The 20315-nt window shown below is 37.7% G+C and overlaps 1 protein-coding gene across 1 annotated transcript in view; it reads left to right on the forward strand.

Annotated features, from left to right (window-relative positions):
* GBE1 (1,4-alpha-glucan branching enzyme 1) overlaps positions 1–20315 on the forward strand; it is a 394057-nt gene that overhangs the window by 60362 nt on the left and 313380 nt on the right. Inside the window, exon 2 of the mRNA XM_075542452.1 lies at positions 16696–16865. Within this exon, the coding sequence (XP_075398567.1) occupies positions 16696–16865 (170 nt within the window). The remainder of the gene's footprint in view (positions 1–16695; positions 16866–20315) is intronic.

A 20315-nucleotide genomic window follows, 5' to 3' on the forward strand; every position in this document is an offset into this window, starting at 1 on the left:
TGGAACCTTTATTTTTCTCAATTTTTCATGAATAGTACATGACAATTATAACATGTTGGCAGTCTTTGGGTGACTGTGATATTCATACTACAAAACAAAAGACATACTCACCATGTCTTTATGCACTCATCGACACAAGGAAAGTACATTAAGAGTATGACTCCTAGTGGTGCTATCAAAGCTTAGCACCGAATCCCTGTAAATGAGTGTGTCTCCATTCAGAAGACTGCAGCTGTCGTCAGAGTGTGGTCAGCTTGATGGACGATACCAAGCCGTTCTCTCTGCTGCCCGAACCTCTGATCATTGCCATGTAATTTCTCCAAAGAGAAAAACCTGACCACAGAAAAGCAGAGCGTTGTTTGAGCCAAGAGCTGTTGAAACATTAAGTCAGATTTCTTCATAGAAATCAGTAGACTAAGACTGGGTTAGCTCATATTTCATATTACACAAGAGAAAATAAACTGAAAGGTCAGTTGAACAGTTACAGCACTGCCCTTTTCCAAGGTAATCAGCGGAGCATGTAGCAAAGACGTGAACAGGAGCGTGACTGGAAAGAGAGTGGCTGATAAAGAGGCCGGCTGCTGAAAGTGCTTGCGACAAAGTGTGACACTGCCAGGCCCGAGCAGATGGGCCATCTCACAGGACTTACCTTCAGTAATTCTGATTTATTATGTTCCAATGATTTTTTCCCCCCTCCTAGGGAGACAGCCAGGTTATCACGTTGTCTGAAGACCCCAGACATTTTAATATTGACCATTAATCATACCTTGGTGAACTGCAAGGGCATATATCATTAATTTACTTGCAACGTAGAGACAAGACATGGTGATTAAAATTAATTTCCTGTTCCATTTTGTTAATTTATTCTAATTAATTAATCTGTTAAGTAGTCACAATATGTTTACATTAGCGGCTATATAGTAGATCCTTTAAGTTGTGTCATTAAACATAATTATATTTCCATGTCATAAAGATAGAACTCTATAAATAAGTACTTTATTATTCACTTTATTATTAAGAGAAATTGGAAATTGCATAAGACTTTTTGTTATATTGCTAAGTGGGATATGTCTAGTGTTTTGCTAATTGAATAATAATATTTTCATTTTTCTTGAAGGATTTAAATCTGGAAGGATTTTAGAAATAATTTATCCTCACTCCCTCAAATTACATGGTATCTATGACCTATTAACAGAAAAACATTTTACAAATGAGTATTTACTGTTAGGGAAATATTTTAAATAATGGCACTTTCAACTTTCAGGACATAATCTTAAATAGACTTTATCACTTGCTCATTCTACTCACTGCAATGTTTTATTTAATATTTTTCTGTAATCATAATTTCCACATGTGTATTAATTTGATATCTGGAGTAGAAATTTTCCATTTTTATTTAGTTTTACTTTTAGGACAAGTAACAAAGGTATTGATGAAATCCCTTTCATTCTTTAAGAGTAGAAAATATGAGACTGTTCTTAAAAAAAGTTGGAAGATATATTCATCAGATTTAAAAAATTTACCACTGAATTATTAGCTTCTAATTGTATTAATGCTTAGATCATATTATGTAATATAAATAGCACAGTATGATGGTCCAAATTTTTCCCAAGCATGTTGTTTATTTATTTTAAACTTTTTTATTGTGAAGTGGGTATAAGTTCTCAGAACAAATAAATATCTCATTCAGTAATTTGTACCTTTTATCTCACATCATTGATGGCAATATCTACAAAGCTGACACTCATCCGACTTCTCCCTTTTGTTTCCCGTTTCGATTTTTCCTTCTTTTCTAACCCTCTTGTGCCTTTTGAACTTTGTTATTAGATAGAAGCTGTCGATTTTTTAAAAAATCTGAAATGGTTGGTTTTCTAGGAAGTAGTTTACCTCTTTAGTGCTATTGCTCACCGTACCGACTGTCTGGAGGCTGGTTGAAACTGGAGCCCCAGGATGAGGTCATTTCTTGGCATGAAGGTAGATTCAGGGTCCTATTCTTGGGGTTTATCTGACGAGTACGCCTGGTCCTTTTTATGATTTTGATGTCCTACGTTTTTCTCCCACGCTAACGAGGACCCTGTGGGAATGGTTGGTAATGGTAGCTGAACACCCGTCTAGTTCTCCTGGTTTCACGGTCACGGAGGCGGATGGCCACATGGTTCACTAGTTCTTTGAAGTAATTATTTGAATGCACCTTTGATATTGTTTCACTCCTTTCCCCCTCTGGCTAGTTTCATCTTAGGTGGCTGCTCACATGCCTTGCAGACTCTGGTTCCTACTCCTTGACATAGGATTTAGAATATTTTCTCTGTGGATTTCATGTGCCAGTTGACCTGGCTATACTTTGGGGCTATGATAAGACTAGGAACAAGGACCTGCTGTTCTATTTTCAAATATTAAGCAGTGAAAACCCGATACGATAGAACATGATCTCATAGGGTGTTGGAAGAGGTACACCCTATGTTGAACTATCAAATACCCAGTACCATCAGGTTAATTCTAACTCGTAGCAACCTTGTAAAATAGAGTATAATTGGCCTTTTAGGGTTTCCAAGCCCATCAGTCTTTACAGACATAGACTGCTGCATTTTCTCCCAAGGAATGGCTGGAGGGTTTGAACTGCAGACCTCTTACTTAACAGCTGGGCATTTATCGTATATACTAGTGTATAAGCTGAGTTTTTCCAGCACATTTTTAATGCAGTTAGGTGCCTTGGCTGACAGTCGGGTCGACTTATACTCAAGTATGTGTGGTATTTAACCACTGGTGCTCTTTATCGGTTGGCAGGCACTAGAAACACACAGTGAGACTGCATCATGAAGATAGGCAATATTTCATTCTCTTGTACATTGCATCACCATGAGTTGCTATCAACTTGACAATTAATAGGAAAATTAGTTCTATTAAAATGAGTTACAGTTTTCTTAGGTTACATCTTCTGATCTTGAATCTAGCAATTTCTTCATCACATCTAGTATTCTAATACTGTAGGTAGTCTAACTTCATCACTGTAGAATAGTTACTCTCCGACGTGTTTTAGGTACACGATCTCACTTGATTCTCACAGGAATTCTTTGAAGTATATTCCATTATTATTTCCATTTCAGATTAAGTTTTAATGACAATTGGAGAAAGGTAAACTGGTAATCAAATTAAGGCATGATAAATCTGATATTAATTCTAACTACAACAGTTGTTTCGCCATTACCTAACTACTGCCTGCCAAATATTATGTGCAAACTGAATATTTGTTAAATGACACGGAACAATAAGAAAGCAACAAATAGTTATTCACCGAGTACCTCTATGTGGCATTATTTTCAGTGCTTTGGAGACATTTCTGTGCCTTATAGGTCAGTTTCCCTCCACTTATGTAATGCTAGCTACTCATCTCTAGTTCTACATTTTATCAGTGTGTTATGTGGTGCTTTTCCGCTATTCTTTCCTTTTTGTGTGATTGTCCTTCACCTAAACCAGAGAACGTCTTCAAGGTATGGTCCCTGCAATATCTTTTATTTACATATTTTTAGTATCTGGCATGGCACTGAAAATAGTTAGCAATCAGTAATATTCTGGAATAAATTAATGATTTTTCTAAAGTGCTCTCATTTCCACCATTCTTTGAAAAGTGAAGAGTGTATGCCAAGTTGCATTGGAAATGACCCTGATATTTTAGGTGTGATTTTGCACATTTATAGATTTATCTGGATATTATTGGCATTTAAGGAATAGCATTTAAAAATAAGGACTAGGGAGTATGGAGCAGTGACCCCCTCGCCCAAGTGTGGGAAATTGGACATCTCTTTGCAGAAGGGCTGCAGGGAGGAGACGAGACAGTCAGGGTACAGTGAAAATGGTGATACCAGGAGGGTGGAGGGAGAGTGGGTGGAAAGGGGGAACAGATTACAAGGATCTACATATAACCTCCTCCCTGGGAGATGGACAACAGAAAAGTGGGTGAAGGGAGATGTCGGACAGTGTAAGATGTGACAAAATAATAATAATTTATAAATTATCAAGGGTTCAAGAAGGAGGGGGGAGCGGGAAGGGAGGGGAAAATGAGGAGCTGATACCAAGGGCTCAAGTAGAAAGCAAATGTTTTGAGAATGATGAGGACAATGAATGTGTAAATGTGCTTTACACAATGGTTGTAGGTATGGATTGTAATAAGACTTGTATGAGCCCCCAATAAAATGATTTAAAAAAAAAAGGACTGTGTGTACTGTGGTGTCAGTGCCTTTATGACGTCAGTGATTTGTACTCTTTTCCTTGATCAAACAAATAGAAAAGATAGATAAATAAACCCTTTACATAAGAGGGATATTTTGAGTTAAAGTGACCCTTTAAGGAAAGTCCCATTGCTCCTAAGGGTTTCTAAGACTTTCCAATCTTTTCAATCTTTATAGGAACTGTCAGCCTCCTTTCTCCTACAGAACAGCTTCTGTTTGAACCACTGACCTCCAGCTTACCAGCCCAGCACTTACCCACTGCACCACCAGGCTTCCTTGTATAAAAAGTTAGAATCCATACACCCCTGTGTTTTTAGCAGTCTACTTAACTATGACTTTTTTTTCTATTAAAATGTATCCTTTAAACCAGTACCATTGGAAACATGACTCTGTTTTTCTCTTATGTAAAGTCATTTGGGTTTTTATTTTCTTATTGAAAACAATCTTTTGTAATGTGATTAAATACTATATTTCTCTGATAGTTTTCAATACTGACTATGCAAAGCTAGCCATCATACTAACAAGAACCACCCGGTTTTTACACCTGTAATGCCCTCTTCTATCTTTTCTTTGGCTGACAAATTTCCACTGAGCCTTCAGGGTGCTGCTCAAATGCTCCCTAGTTCCTAAAGCTTCTAACCTCTGTTTCTAGTAAAAACCACACCTGCTGCCCTGCTTATTCTTGCCTTGACACTTATTTCAGGTCTATTCTGTCTTGAGCTGAGCATTCAGTCTTTCCATTAGTTGGATGAGCTCTTTAAAGGAAAAAGTTAATTTTGTTAGCACATGATAAATATTTTTGCCCTGAAGTAAGTTATTTCCATATTTTGTTGGATTTTCTCATCTTCTGTTGTGAAACATAAAACATTCATTTTATAAAGTTCACATACTTAAGTACATTTTATCACCGTGTGATATGTATTAAATTTATTTATTTGGGATATTTTCCCTTAAAAAAGAATCCCTTCTGACATCTCTTTTGAGGGTGCTTTAAAAAATTTGTTTTCTTTAAAAAGTATATTATGGCTCCATACCTTTAGTTTAATTCACCCCATTTATAGCTATCAAAAATTCTTCTTGAACTTTTACTTCTTTCTCTGTGTGTTTGCTTTTAATTTAAGTCTTCTTGGAAGAATTTTATAAAATAAAATTTTGAAAATTTACATAACCAGGAAATAATTTTTGCCCCGGATTCTTCGGTTTCCAGCCTGTCAAGAATAAAAAAAATGAAAGCCGGAGGGGAGAGGAAACACTGGAACTGACCGTGATTGCACAACTCATTTTAAAGGCGATTTAATGGAATGGGGGGGATATGTTCTAAAATTGATATGGTAATGATTGCACAATTCTCCTTGCTATGATTAAATGGTTGAATGATTGAATTTAATGATATGTAAATTATGTGCCAATAAAACCATTATTAAAAAAAAGGAAAAAGAAACACTTGAGTGTGGATTCTAAATCCTAGAAAATTCCAGGTACAGCAAGAGCCATCTCTCCTAGTATCTCCTTTGTTACTTTGCTGTCTGGAATTATAACTATGCCATTGAGGTTCAGGCTGGATTCAGAACAGGATGTGGGGTAAGGGATATCTGACACTGCTAACGTCAAGTCGATCTTGGCTCAAAGCAGAAAATACTAGAAAGATGATGATTTATGTTTTGTTGCCTATGCCAAGGCTTTTAACTATGTGAACCATAATAAACTATGGATAACTTTTAGAAGAATGGGAACACTTGATCATGCTCATGCTAAATTTGTACATGGATCAAGAGGCAGTTGTACAAATAGGACAAGGGAATACTGCATGATTTCAAACCAGGAAAGGTGTGTGATTCGGGTTGCATCCTTTCACCACACATGTTCAATCTGTATGCTGACAAATCCTTATAGAAACTGGATTATATGAAGAAGAAGCCATATCAGGGTTGGAAGAAGGCTAATTAGCAACCTTAAATATGAAGATGGCACCACCTTGCTTGCTGAAAGTGAGGCGGACCTGAGGCACTTGCTGGTGAAGATCAAGGATTGCAGCCTTCAGTATGGTTATGAGTCAAGTTCTCACAACTGGACCAGTAGGCAACATCATGATAAATGGAAAAGAGATTGAAGTTATCAAGGATTTTTCCTTGCTTGGATCTATAATCAATGCTCATGGAACAGCAGTCAAGAGATCAAAAGACATTTTGCATTAGGCAAGTCTGTGGTGTCGCATTAGGTAAATCTTTATAGTATTAAAAAGCAAAGATGTTACTTTGAGGACTAACGTGTGCCTGACCCAAGCCATGGTACTTTCCATTGCCTCCTATGCATGGTAACATTGGAAGTAGATAAGGACGATGAAGAAGAATCCCTGAGTTTGCGTTGTGGTTCTGGAGAAGGATCTTGAATGTGCCACGGAGTGCTGAAAGGACAAACTGGGCTGCCTTGGAAGAAGTGTAGCCAGAGTGCTCTTTCGGGCAAGGCTGACAAGACCTAGTCTTACATACTTTGAACTTGTCAAGAGAGGCCACTCCGTAGAGAAAGACATTATGCTTGGTAAAGTGGAAGGGCGGCAAAAAAGAAAAAGACTCTCGAGATGGAGTGACACGGTAGCTGCAGCAGTAGGCTCAGGCAAAAGAGCAGTTGTGTAGTTTGAGCAGTGTTTCGTTCTGTTGTATACAGGTCACCATGGGTCAGAACCGACTGGATGGCACCTAACGACAACAACAACAACAGTAATATGCTCTTTTCAGGAGAGAAAATGTTTACTGCTTGTTTCATTTGATTTCTATACCTGCCTCCTACTACATCTATATGTATATATAGATATATATTTCTGATTAATCTAATCTTAATTTTCTTACATTTTTAAAGAACTTCTCATAATCTGTAGATATGTGGCTATGGAATACTTTGTGTTATGTGTTAGTATGCCACTAGTCATGATATTTTATTGCATAATAAACGTGGCAATCAACTTTTAGGAAAATAATTTTAATATTTGTAATGTTTACCATATATATTCAGATCTAAATAATGACACAAGAAAAACATTGATGAGTGAAAAAATGAAACTATTATGTTGTCCCTCACAGAGGTGAAGAGAAAAGATAATAGTGTACCTTGATTGAGTCCTTGTGGGCTGTTATGAGGAATGGCTCCCACTGTGATTTCATCAATTCCTTATAATTGTTGAGTTTTCCCTCATGTGATAGGAGCTGCTAAGGGAAGTTGAAGTTAAATAACTTATCCAAGGTCATAGACAATATGTAGCAGAGTTAGGATTTGACCATAGTCAGTTGTTTTGTAGTTGTATTCTATAGAATACATCTGAGTTATTATGTATTTACTTGAGTATTTTCTTTGTGAAAAAAAGGGAGGGGGATTAAAACATGGGTGTAGAGATCAAATCAGATAATATTTATAAGGGGGTTTTTGTTTTAATATCTGTAACAAAATGCTAGTTACCAAAATGTGACCCAGTTTTCAGATGTCCTGCAAATTCATTGTCATGTATTCCGAGAGATGACTATAGCTGGAGAGGGCAGAGGCAGGATGAGTTTGTTGTATCCTCAGGCAATTTCCTTTTCGAGCCACAGTGATTTCAAAGTGGAATGCGCATTTCTGTATCACAAGCTCTGTAGGGCTGACCTTGAGGGAAGTCAGGATACTTCAAGTAATGTTATGCTATAATCCTGTTTCCATTGAAATTTTAATAAATGGAATTTGAACATATTTTATGAAACTTATTAAGAACTGTTTCTTTTTTAAAACTTAAAACTTCAGATCTGAAAATGTGTTTTTAAGGTATTTTACCTACGTTAACCATAAAATTATTACTACACTAAGTTCCCGAGGGTCACTGTGAGTTAGAATCAACTACCTGGTTAGTTTTATAAGGTTATAGCGGAAGAAGCCCTAGTAACACAGGAATTGAGCACTCAGCTGCTGACAGAACACGTGGCAGTTGGTATCCAGCAACAGTCTGGGTAAAGAAAGACAAAACCATGTTGCAATCTGCTTCCGTAACGATTTACAGCCTTGGAAAACCTTTGGGACGGCTCAATTTAATTGGCACACCAGTGTTTTTAAACCCCTTTGGGTAAATGTTCCACTTGCCAACCCTAAGGTTGTTGGCTCAAGTCCATTAGCTTCTCTGCAGGAGAAAGATTCAGGTATCTGTTCCTGTAAAGATTTACAAAGCCTTGGAAATGAAGGGAGTGGGTGCTTTGGTTTGTTTATTTTTTACAAAGAACAAATAAAGCCTACTAATAAAAGTTCAGTCTCTAGAATCAACTGTTTAGGTTCAAACGCTAATTCAGCAACCAATCCAGTCAAGTCCTGGGCCAGGGATCTTTTGTTTAGTGTTCTAGGGTGGCAACAGGCATCCGATTGGTATTTGTTACAGGGTGACATCTCTTGCTGGGATGGAGAGCTCCTCACAGATGGCATCCACCCCACTTCCAGGCTTTAATGGCAGTGTAGATGTTGCCTTCTGATATCAAAAATTTGCAGTGAGGAGATGCCGGTCACTTGTACATGTTTAGTTGTCACACCTGGTTCTTTGACTGCTGCCTCTCGCTTTTCTTAACTGAGGAGGAAGCTGGCAGTTTACCTGGGAAGGGAAAAGCTAGAAAGAAGTTAGTTTTCTGTACCAATAATGGCCACCACGGGACAGTTAACCTCTCCAGGGAAGTAAAAGATGATTGCTAGTCGGGCTCTAGGGTTCATATATCTGTGGGTATATTCCAAACAAAACATGCTTAAGCATTCAGTGAATGATTACAGCTAAGATCTCTCAGTAATGCATTTGTTTTAGTATCCTTTAAAAATCGTCCAAACAAAGCAGGGGCTTTCGAGGGCTCTGCTGGGCCAATTAAATTCCAGGCAGAAGTCAGCTCAGAGGGTGATGGCGATGGATTGTTTGTTTGTGTTTTAATTTCAAAAGGATAATCTTGATCGAATTTTCCCAAAGGATACAGGAAGGTCACAGGGACTTATTATGAAGCAATTTTAAGAAAATTGAAAACTGTGTCTGTGAGAAAATGTCTAGTAATGCTGCACCAGGGAATATTTCCTTTAACTGCAGTGCACCTGCTCATTCTTTGAGAGTAGCAAAGCGAGGTCCTAAGAGATGTTCATTGGTAAGCCTTACCCCTTCCACCCTACAGCCCTGATTGTATCGCGTCAGACTTCTTTTTGTACCTCAAATGCACTGCCCCCCAAATTTTGGAAAATTGAGTCTCTTGAGAATGCCTGATAGGACAACATGGAAGCCACACCTGGCTTCCTCTGGCTACACAAAGAGGAAGGAGAATTAATCTCTACATCAGCCTAAGGATGATTTCATTAAAGAAGAGGTCAGGAATTATGTCCACCTCCAACCTTTTTGACCGTATTCCGACACCAACCTGCCCTCCACAGTCCCCTCTGCCGGGTTTCATAACCTATTGCGATGACCACACAAAGCTCACAGACAATACAATTAAGGAGTTTGTTAGGGGAGCTAGCACATTACAAATCATTAAGGGCGCAGTTCAGTTCTTTTATCTGCAGTGCCTGTTCTCAGTCACTCCAGCGGTCCTTGCCCCTCATGCATGCAGGCTCATGGCCTCTGCCTTCCCTGGGCACATGTGCAAAATGTCTTTAGCACAACCAGTTCCTGACATCACTCAGCTTTACTCATTCTCTGAGCAGGAAGCCTGCTGTTGCTGCGTCTGCTCCTGCAACCACTTCTCCCAGCTCAGCTCTTAGACATGCTCAGCTCCCGTTCCTTCCTTCCTGGTGTCATAGGACTGTCTCTTCCTGTTTGTGACTTTGCTCTCTTTAGACCCAGCAGAATGCCAAACCCACCAATCCCCCAACATTAGATTACTCTTCACTTTAGTCGATGCTACACTGCCTCATTTGGTGGGAGACATTTCACTGTACTGTAATGCCAAAATTACCATTTTGAGGTGGTACAAATAAGATTAAGAAATTATTTTTTTGTAGAAAAGGTTTAGAGATAGAAACATTGCCTTCGGACGTGCGTAAAACTTTTTGGAGGATGTATAAAAAACCAGTAGATCAGATTCTGCGGCAAATTTCTCAAAGTCATCAAAGGAAGTGGTGGGCATGATTGTGCTAGGGAAGCGTGATCCCGGACAGAGGACCTGGACCTCGAGACCAAACCTAAAGCAAACTCATTGTCCTCAAGTTGGTGCTGACTCATTGTGGGCCCTGTGAAAAAGACCCACCTGTCACCCATAGCTGTACTGATATGTAAATATTCCACAAATGGAATACATGACGAAACGGCCCTTCAATGCATCCCTTTCCTAAGCGCTCTCTCATGCATACTTTCCCCATGAGTGCGTTTCGCTGTAGCTCATTCTTCCTAATTGTGCTTATGAAATCTCTTGTTTTCCTGTTTTATCCAGTTAGTGTTCCATTGGTGAGCAGGTAGGTTATTTCCCACTGTTTGTTATTACAAATGATACTACAATGGATATCATTGTACATATAGATGTCTTTACTTTCTCCTGTGAAATACCCATATTTTAAAATATTGCATTATTTAATTAAGAGCTTGTGGTTTTAAAATGTGTGTGCTACCGATAACAAATTGTTATCTGATTTATTTTCCCTTATAGTATGTTTAAGAAAGCATCCTCTCCGCTCTTACCTCCAAATCACCCTAGGCTACTCTATCATACCTTTAGATGGTTACTGGTCTTTTAGGTGGAAATGGAACTTTATATTTATATCTCCTATGGATTTGAGTCTCTTTTCATAGTTGTATTAGCCATTTTATTTCTTATCTGTGAACTTTTAGTTCCATTTAAAATTTTAAGCGTCTATAACTTTGTTCTTTCTGATGTTTGCTTGGTTTTAGAGATCTGATTTTTATGACTAACATAGATCCAAACACTTGATTATATCACATAAGCATATTTAAATTTCACATGTGTTCAAGACTATTTCAGGACACCATTTCATTGAAAAGATCTATATTAAATATTTTTACCTTCCCAAACTTTATAAACACAGTCTTTCAGACTCAGTGAAATTTGTATGATTATTTTATAAGTTTCTGCGGCTGTTTCAATCATCTAAAACTTTGTTTTAGATTATTTCTCTTAACATGTTATATATTTTAATTTGGAAAAGTCTATAATATTATTTAAAAGTTAAACAATACTGATATTAGGAGGAGGTAATTCTTGATTTTTTGTGGGGATAGATAGATGTACATATAGGTTGGTAGATAGAGGACATCATAAAAATAAGCTTGCATAAAATTAATTTTGCCCACTGTTGTCAATTTGATTCCAACTCCCAACCACTGTATAGGACAGAATAGAACTCCTCCATAGTAGATATTTATGGGACCCTCATCTTCTCTCTTGGAGTGATTACTGAGTTTGAATATTCATACTTTCTAAGAGTAATACAGAATTTAAGTAATGGAAGATAGTAGCTTTAAATTTTAGTCAGTGTAGAGGGGCCTCATGCTATAAAATAAAGCAGTTTGAATATTCTTGTATATTATTCTCTCTTTAATTTTTTTTCTGTTTTGAGAACTTCTTTTTCTTAATAATATTTTTTTCTTTGCATTAGTCTGGGTTTTCTAGAGAAATAAAACCAGGACACTAAGATAGGACACTAAGATATGTACAAGAAGAATGTCATGTCAAGAAAGGAATTTATAAGAAAGTGGCTCATAAAATCGTAGAACAGGCAAACCTGAAACAACTCTAGTGCATGGATCTGATGGAGACCCTTCCTTACACACGTTGCTGCCCACTGATGAGCCAGGGAAATCACGCTGGCAGCAATAAGACCATAGGTGGGTGGAACAGAGTTAAGCTGACCCAAGGCAGTGAACCTAGAAGGCTGTCAATAGCTCTGAAGGGTCAACAGGCTACATTGTGGTTGCAGGCCTAAGTCCCAGGGAGCCAGATTTCAGGAATCAGGCCAGCAGGAAGAAGAGGTGCGGGAAGGGAAAGACTATTTGTCCACAACATCTCATAATTAGGCCACAGCTCCAGGAGGCTTTTCCAGGTAGTCACGTGATGGAGTTTGGATTCCACTCACCTCCTCATACAGGTGCTGCAAACTTGATGCAAACTAAGCATTACATTGTCCATTAACATTTTTTAAAAGTCACATTTGTACACTTCCTCTGTTGGCAAAAACAGATCTTTATATTAAAAAAAAAGTGCTTAGTCTGTCCTTGGACTGTGATCTGCAGGTTGAAACCACCAATGGGTTCACTGGAGAAATATTGGATTTGTATTATTATGAAGAGTTAATATCCCGGAAACCAACCGAGGTACTTCTGCCTTGTACTATAGGATTGGTATGAGTAAGTATTGATTCAATGGCAGTGGGTAGAGAGGGTTTTTGAGTTTTTCAAAAACTTTAATGGGTCCGATAGTTCTGGGGGGACATGGGAGAGTGGTAGGGTGTGATCAAGGGTAATGTAACCAAGAGAAATTACTGAAGCCCAAATGAAGACTGAGCATGATATTAGGACAAGAGGAAAGTCAAAGGAAATAGAGGAAAGAGCTAGGGGCAAAGGACATTAATAGAGATCTAAATAAAGGCAAGTACATATGCAAATATAATTATATATGAGGATGAGGAAATAGATCTATGTGCATCTATTTATAGGTTTAGTATTAAGGTAGCAGAAGGACATTAGGCCTCCATTCAAGTACTCCCTCAATGCAAGAATACTTTCTTCTATTAAATTGACATTCTATGATGCTCACCATCCCTACACAACTGCTAAAGACAAAGCGGGTGAGTAAGCTAATTTGGTGAAGAAAGCTGATGGTGCCTGACTATCAAAAGAGATAGCGTCTGGGTCTTAAAGGCTTGAAGGTAAACAAGCGGGCATCTAGCTCAGAAGCAACAAAGTCCACATGGAAGAAGCACACCAGCCTGTGTGACCACGAGGTACCCAGGGAATCAGTTAGCAGGCATCAAAGACCAAAAAAATCATATTATTTTGTGCTCACATACCTGATAAAATTGTTGAAGACAAATGGGTGCATAAGCAAATGTGGTGAAGAAAGCTGATGGTGCCCGGCTATCACAAGATATAACGGCTGGAGTCTTAAAGGCTTGAAGGTAAACAAGCGGCCATCTAGCTCAGAAGCAACAAAGCCCATATGGAAGAAGCACACCGACCTCTGCGATCACGAAGTGTCAAAGACATCAGGTATTAGGCATCATCAGAACAAAAAATCATATCATAGTGAATAAGGGGTAGGGGGAGTATGGAGTGGAGATCCAAAGCCCATTTGTAGGCCGCTGGACATCCCCTTACAGAAGGGTTTCAGGGAGGAGATGAGCCAGTCAGGGTGCAACATAGCAATGATGAACCATCCATCTTTCCTCTAGTTCTTAAATGCTTCCTCTTCCCCCACTATCATGATTCCAATTCTACCTTACAAATCTGACTAGACCAGAGGATGTACACTGGTACAGATAGGAACTAGAAACACAGGGAATCCAGGGCAGATGATCCCTTCAGGACCAGCGATGTGAGTGGCAATACTGGGAGGGTAGAGGGAGACTGGGTTGGTAAGAGGGAACCGATTACAAGGGTCTACATATAACCTCCTCCCTGGGGGACGGACAACAGAAGAGTGGGTGAGGGGAGATGTCGGACAGGGCAAGATATGACAAAATAATCATTTATAAATTATTAAGGGTTCATGAGGGAGGGTGGAGCGGGGAGGGAGGGAAAAAAGATGCTGATGCCAGGGGTTTAGGTGGAGAGCAAATGTTTTGAGAATGATGAAGGCAGCAAATGTACAGATGTGCTTTACCCAATGGATGCATGTATGGATTGTGATAAGAATTGTATGAGCCCCTAATAAAATGATTAAAAAAAAACAAATAATTTTATTTAATAAAATTCTTCTATCTAATTTCTTACTATATCTGAATATACTGAATAGTACTCAGATAATCCTGTATAATAGTATCTGAATAAGATATCTAGGCAATAATAGTTTTAATGTCTATAGTAGTATCCTGACATCAAGTGGTGGTTGTGAGTTTATGAGCATTTTTATAATGTCAGGATTTTAATATTTTATTTGTGGATTCTTAATAATGAATTCATTCTTCTATGATTATTCTCACACATTTCATTTTAAAATGGAATATATAACTTGATTTTAAGCAAAATGCTTTAAGTATTTAGGCTCTTTAAGTTGCCATTTGAAAAAAAAATGCCATTTGTTTTATTTTGTGCCTTTTATAAAGGGCAAGATATGACAAAATAATAATTATAAATTATCAAGGGCTCATGAAGGGGGGGTCAGCGGCGAGGGAGGGGAAAAAAGGACCTGGTGCAAAGGGCTTAAGTGGAGAGCAAATGCTTTGAAAATAATCAGGGCAAAGAGTGTACGGATGTGCTTTATACAACTTATGTATGTATATTGATAAGAGTTGTATGAACCCCTAATAAAATGTTAAAAAAGTGTGTTAACTAGATTAAGAAAATTAAAAGAAAAACAAAAACCTTTAAATATTTTGTTTTTTATAGAAAATAGATTTCTTTAGGAGGAGTTCACTAGCATATTTCACATTATTTAAAAATAAAATTATATTTTTGAAATTGCATTGAGTAGGACTTATCTTGTATGAAATTCCTAGCTCACCACCTTTTCTCATAAAAATTATGCTGATTTGGCTTTGTTTTCTGTTGGCCTGCAGGATAATATTCTTTTAGAAAAATTACCTCTACCCCTTTCATTCTTGTACCTAAATATTTATAGATTCATTTCTTTATCATGTGTATTTCAACAACTTAACAGGGAATATGGTGAATGTTTGTGTCCCAATATTTTCCTGAAATATAATCCTTTACTATGCATATTTAATTTTATAATTTAAGAACATTTTTGAGTTTTATACCTTTTATATCCATGTCTTCTCTGTTAGCTCTTCAGTGACATTGGTTGTCTTTATTGAGATCAACTTTGTGTATTTTTCAAATATTTTAATGCCCTTTGATAGATTCAATCACTTGTCTTATTTCCCTGTTAATGATGTCAGTTTCTAACTATTCCAACATTTTTACTCTATGTAATTTTATTCTTCTAGATTTTAATTTATTTTTTTCTAAAAAATATATTTACTCTTTCCATTTTTCCTTAATCTATAGTCACGTTACTTCTTTCTCTATCGTTTTCATAGGTAATTATTCAGCTCTCGTTTCCTAAAATAATGTTATTGTGTTTTTTTTTAGAAGTTTGCAAAACGTTTCTAGTTTATATTCTCATTTTGCAAATATACACACATTTTCAGTGTCATTGGTTTTATTTTCACAGTGTGTTAACATCCCCAGTATTTCTATTATATTTTTATTTTGGTTCTCTCATTTTTATTAATATAGTTTCAGTCCCATTGAATTTTCATATTTGCTTTAGAGTTGACCTTTGAAATTATCTTAAATTAAGTTGCTATATAGTATAATACATTTCTGGCAAGTTTATGTTTCTGCTTGGATAGAGTGGTTTTCATTTCTCCTCTGTATCTCTTATCAGGATTCATGCTGTCTTTCTTAGAATTACATTTCTTTTCCTACAAGGTATGGGGAATGTAGGGCTGCTCATTGCCAGTGGTCAATTCACTGTGCAGTTCTAGATCGTTCACTTCTGACAGAGCGCCCTGGCAATATGGTTACTTCTCTAGTTTTCTCAGTTCCTCCCTAATTTACTTCTCCCCAGACATGGAGATGCTCATACAAATAGATAGCATCATGTTGCTATATTATTGTGGATTCTGGGAGGACCTGTGAGGGAATTAGGAGAAGTCATACTCTCAGTACTGCGTAGGAATTTTGTTTTTTCTCATGGCTATGAGTAGTTTGGCCTTATGTCCTTTCCATGTTGTTACCAAAGAGCAGGGTTCAGCAACTACAGCCCACAGACCAAATTTGGCCAGTCTCCTGTTGTTGAGAGTAAAGAGTTGTTGAACATAGCCATCCCCACACTTTCTTGCTGCAGCAGCTGTACAGTAAGGAAGACTATATGGCCCACAAGCCTGAAATATTTACTATCTGCCCCCTAAAGGGAACACTGCTAATTCTGGCTATAGGGAGATTGTATTGTTCTTGCTGGTTGTTGACTCTTTATTTCTTAGGAGTTAGAGGGGGCGAGCTTCTGGGATTCTGCTTCATTATATTGCTTTGGCATTGGACTTACTAAATGGATTTTTTTTCTCTCCCAGTGACGGCATAATATAAACATCATAATTATTATATTTTTCCAAAATTCTTGAAATTACTAAACAAAAAAGTTAGCTGAGTTAGTTTACCTTTAAATAGATCATCTTATCCTACTAGATGGGTACCTACTTGTTAACCTCTAAAAAGAAATAAAATTAATGACATGATTCTTCTTTACTGATGTCTTAGTTTTTCCCTTCTGAATAATAATGCAATTGCTCCTAACTCATTTTCTTTCTCATTTTTCCAAAGGTATAAGCAATTTACCGTGACTTTGAACAACATTAGAGAAAATGAAGGTGGCATTGATAAGTTCTCCAAAAGCTATGAGTCCTTTGGTATCCACACATGTCCTGATGGTGGCGTGTACTGCAAAGAATGGGCCCCTGGAGCAGAAGGAGTTTTTCTTACCGGAGACTTCAGTAAGTATTTTAAAGTATTGACATTCATTGTATGATGTAATTTATCTATTAAATACACCTATTATATCCCATATATTTTAAAATTCAACTACAGTATATACTTGTGCATAAGCCGAATTTTTCAGCACATTTTTAATGCAGCTTTTGTGGTTAAATTAGGTGCCTTGGCTGATATTTAGGCTGGCTTATGCTCGAGTATATAAGGTATATGGAGATTAATACTTAAAAGTAAAAAAGCACTCTGATATGACCAGATACTATCTTACATACATATAGTGCAGATGTTTGTACTATGATGTGATACATATGTTTCTGAAAAACTTTGTTCTGAGATATCATGTATAAAAATGTTATTTGTTTAAAATACTGTGAGGGTAGCCTACTCCAAATTTACCCAGTACATTTTATTTATCAGGCTGTGATAAAAACAATGCAATCATAACAAAAATACTGGCATATTTAAATATATGCTAGCATTTGCATTATCTAACTGACATAATATTTTCTGAATTCTCTGTAGCTATAAACTTTTTAATATATCCAATATCAGTCATCAAATCTAGAGGATAATCATGTTCATAATTTAATTTATTTTTTTTCTTTCTTTCTACAATAACTATGGGAAGTAACCTCAGTTTGTCACATGCATTTCCAAGATTCATTAAACAGTTAATGCGTATGGGTCTAGAACTTATGACTCCTCATTTATAAGGGATATACTTTTTGGGGAATGCTCTAGTATTTAAAATTTGACTACCATACTCAAAAGCCTACATGCTGGTTAATGCCATTTATATGACATTCAGCAAAAGCCAAAGCTGTATAGTTCAGAAACAGATCAGTGACTGTCCATAGACATAATGGCTTGATAACAAAGCATTTGGGAGGATATAAAGGTTTGATATCCTCACTATAGATGTGATTGTCTGATGATATGCATTTCTGCAACTGTATATGTAAGAAGAGTGTCTATTACTGTATATAAATTAGACCTCATGACACCTGACTTACAACATTTTGAATATAAGGGGGAAATTAAAAAACGTAATGAAAAAATTCCATCAGTTACAAAAAATGCAATTCAATTTTTCATCTTTTAGTAAAAAGAAAACAAGGGAATAGATTTTAACAATATGTTTGACTTTACTAGATATATCAAAACATTCTCATTTTAAATGCCGGCGTGGAGTAGGGAACCAGTGGAGAGGTCTGGGGGGGCCGGCCCCAATCCCAATTACTAAGTGGACACCTGCCTCTTTCTCCACAAGAATTTATTTTAAAAGACGATATTGAATCTGCAACTCCAGGAGAGGGACATTATCTGATCAGAGCACACGGGTGCTGATGAAGGGGGAGGAGGAGAGAGTGGAGCACATCCTGGCCCACCAGGCCTTGAGGACGATGATCCCAATTAGAGCAGCCAGTCCACAGAGAGGACCACATGGTTGGCCCCATTATGAGACATGATGCCCCTCACTATCCCATAGCTCTATAGAGGACAACATGAGAGACACAGTGCGGGAATTGCACCCGATATGATCCCACCACATGGAGGTAAAACACTACGTGGGTGCAACAGAACAGCGAGGGAATGGAGCGGCAAGGTCCCCAGAGAATGCTGAAGGTGGACTTTGGGGCCAGGGCGTGGTGTCCCAATACACTGGACTGGAAAACACTCCTAAAAACCAACAAACGATCCTTGAACTAACTACAAGTCTTTCTTTCTTGTTGTGTTTTCTCTTTTTATTGTCATTGGTTTGTTGTTGTTTTGTTGTATATTGTTGCTTGGTTTTGCTCTGTCTTGTTTTTGTGCATGTTATTATCTGCGCAGGTCTATCTAAATAAGGTAGCCTGGATGAACAATCTGGAGGAAAAACAACGGGACCGAAAGTTCTGAGGGGACATGGGATAGGGGGAGGTGGGGGGTAAGGAAGTGGTGTTAACAAACCCAGGGACAAGGGAACAACAAGTGATCCAAATCGGTGGTGAGGAGGGTGTGGTAGGCCTGGTAGGGCATGATCAATGGTAATGAAACAAAGAAGAATTGCTGAAACCCTGGTGGGGACTGAGCATGATAGTGGGACAGGAGGAAAGTCAATGGGAAATAGAGCAAAGAGCTGGGAGGCAAAGAGCATTAATAGAGGTCTAGATAAAGACATGTATATATGCAAATATATTTATATATGAGGATGGGGAAATAGATCCATGTGCATATATTTATAGGTTTAGCGTTAAGGTAGCAAAAGGTTATTGGGCCTCCACTCAAGTACTCCTTCAATGCAAGAATACTTTCTTCTATTAAATTGGCATTCGATGATGTTCACCTTCCTCACACAACCGCAGAAGACAAAGCGGGTGCATAAGCAAATATGGTGAAGAAAGCTGATGGTGCCTGGCTATCAGAAGATATAGTCTCTGGGGTCTTAAAGGCTTGAAGGTAAAGAAATGACCATCTAGCTCAGAAGCAACAAAGCCCACATGGAAGAAGCACACCAGCCTGTGTGATCATGAAGGGCCGAGGGGACCATGTTTCAAGCACCAAAGTTGGTGGGGGGAATCATATCATTGTGAATGAGGGGAGCGCATGATGGGGACCCAATGCCCATCTGTAGACAACTGGACATCCCTTGCAGAGGGGTAGTGGGGAGGAAATGAGATACTCAGGGTTTAGTGTAGCAACAATAAAACTCACAAGCTTCCTCTAGTTCTTAAACACTTCCTCTCCCCAACTATCATGATCCCAATTCTACTTTGCAAACCTGGCTAGACCAGAGGATGCACAGCGGTACAGATGGGATCTGGAAACACAGGGAATTTAGGAGAGATGAACCCCTTAAGACCACCAGTGAGAGTGGCGATACCAGGAGGAGAGGGGGCATAGAAATGTGGGGATATTCGCTTGATGTGCACTTAACCTTTATATTAAACTCTCTCATATACATAAGAGTTTCTATGGATTTTCTTCTCTAATGTACCAAGACTAACACAGGTGAGCAAAAAGAACATTTTCCTTGTTAAGATTTATCTCTCATTAAAAGATGATATAACCTAGTGTTTTATATCATGTACTGTATAAAATCATTCTAGCCTGAAGGGAAAAGAATCTTTATTAGTTAAAAAAAACAAACACACACACAAAAAAAAACAAACACAAATTTTTAACATTTTAAAATCCAAATACATATTCATCAAAACCTTCAAAATAGTTTTGCTAATGATGCTATTAGTAAATTGCTGGAGAAAATCTGGAATTTGTAATTTTTGCTGACGTCAGATGACACCTCATCTGAACTAGTTGGGGGATTTTCAAATCTCAGCAGTTAGAGCTGCAACTATTTATGTTTTGTTTTTTGATGTCTATTTATATAAGCCAGATAAAACAAGCAATCTCAAGGAGACAGCAATAGGACCAATGGCTTAGGGGAGTAGGATGAGAGATGAGGAGATGGG

The sequence above is a fragment of the Tenrec ecaudatus genome, chromosome 2 (assembly GCF_050624435.1).
Source record: "Tenrec ecaudatus isolate mTenEca1 chromosome 2, mTenEca1.hap1, whole genome shotgun sequence".
Taxonomy (NCBI): Eukaryota; Metazoa; Chordata; class Mammalia; order Afrosoricida; family Tenrecidae; genus Tenrec; species Tenrec ecaudatus.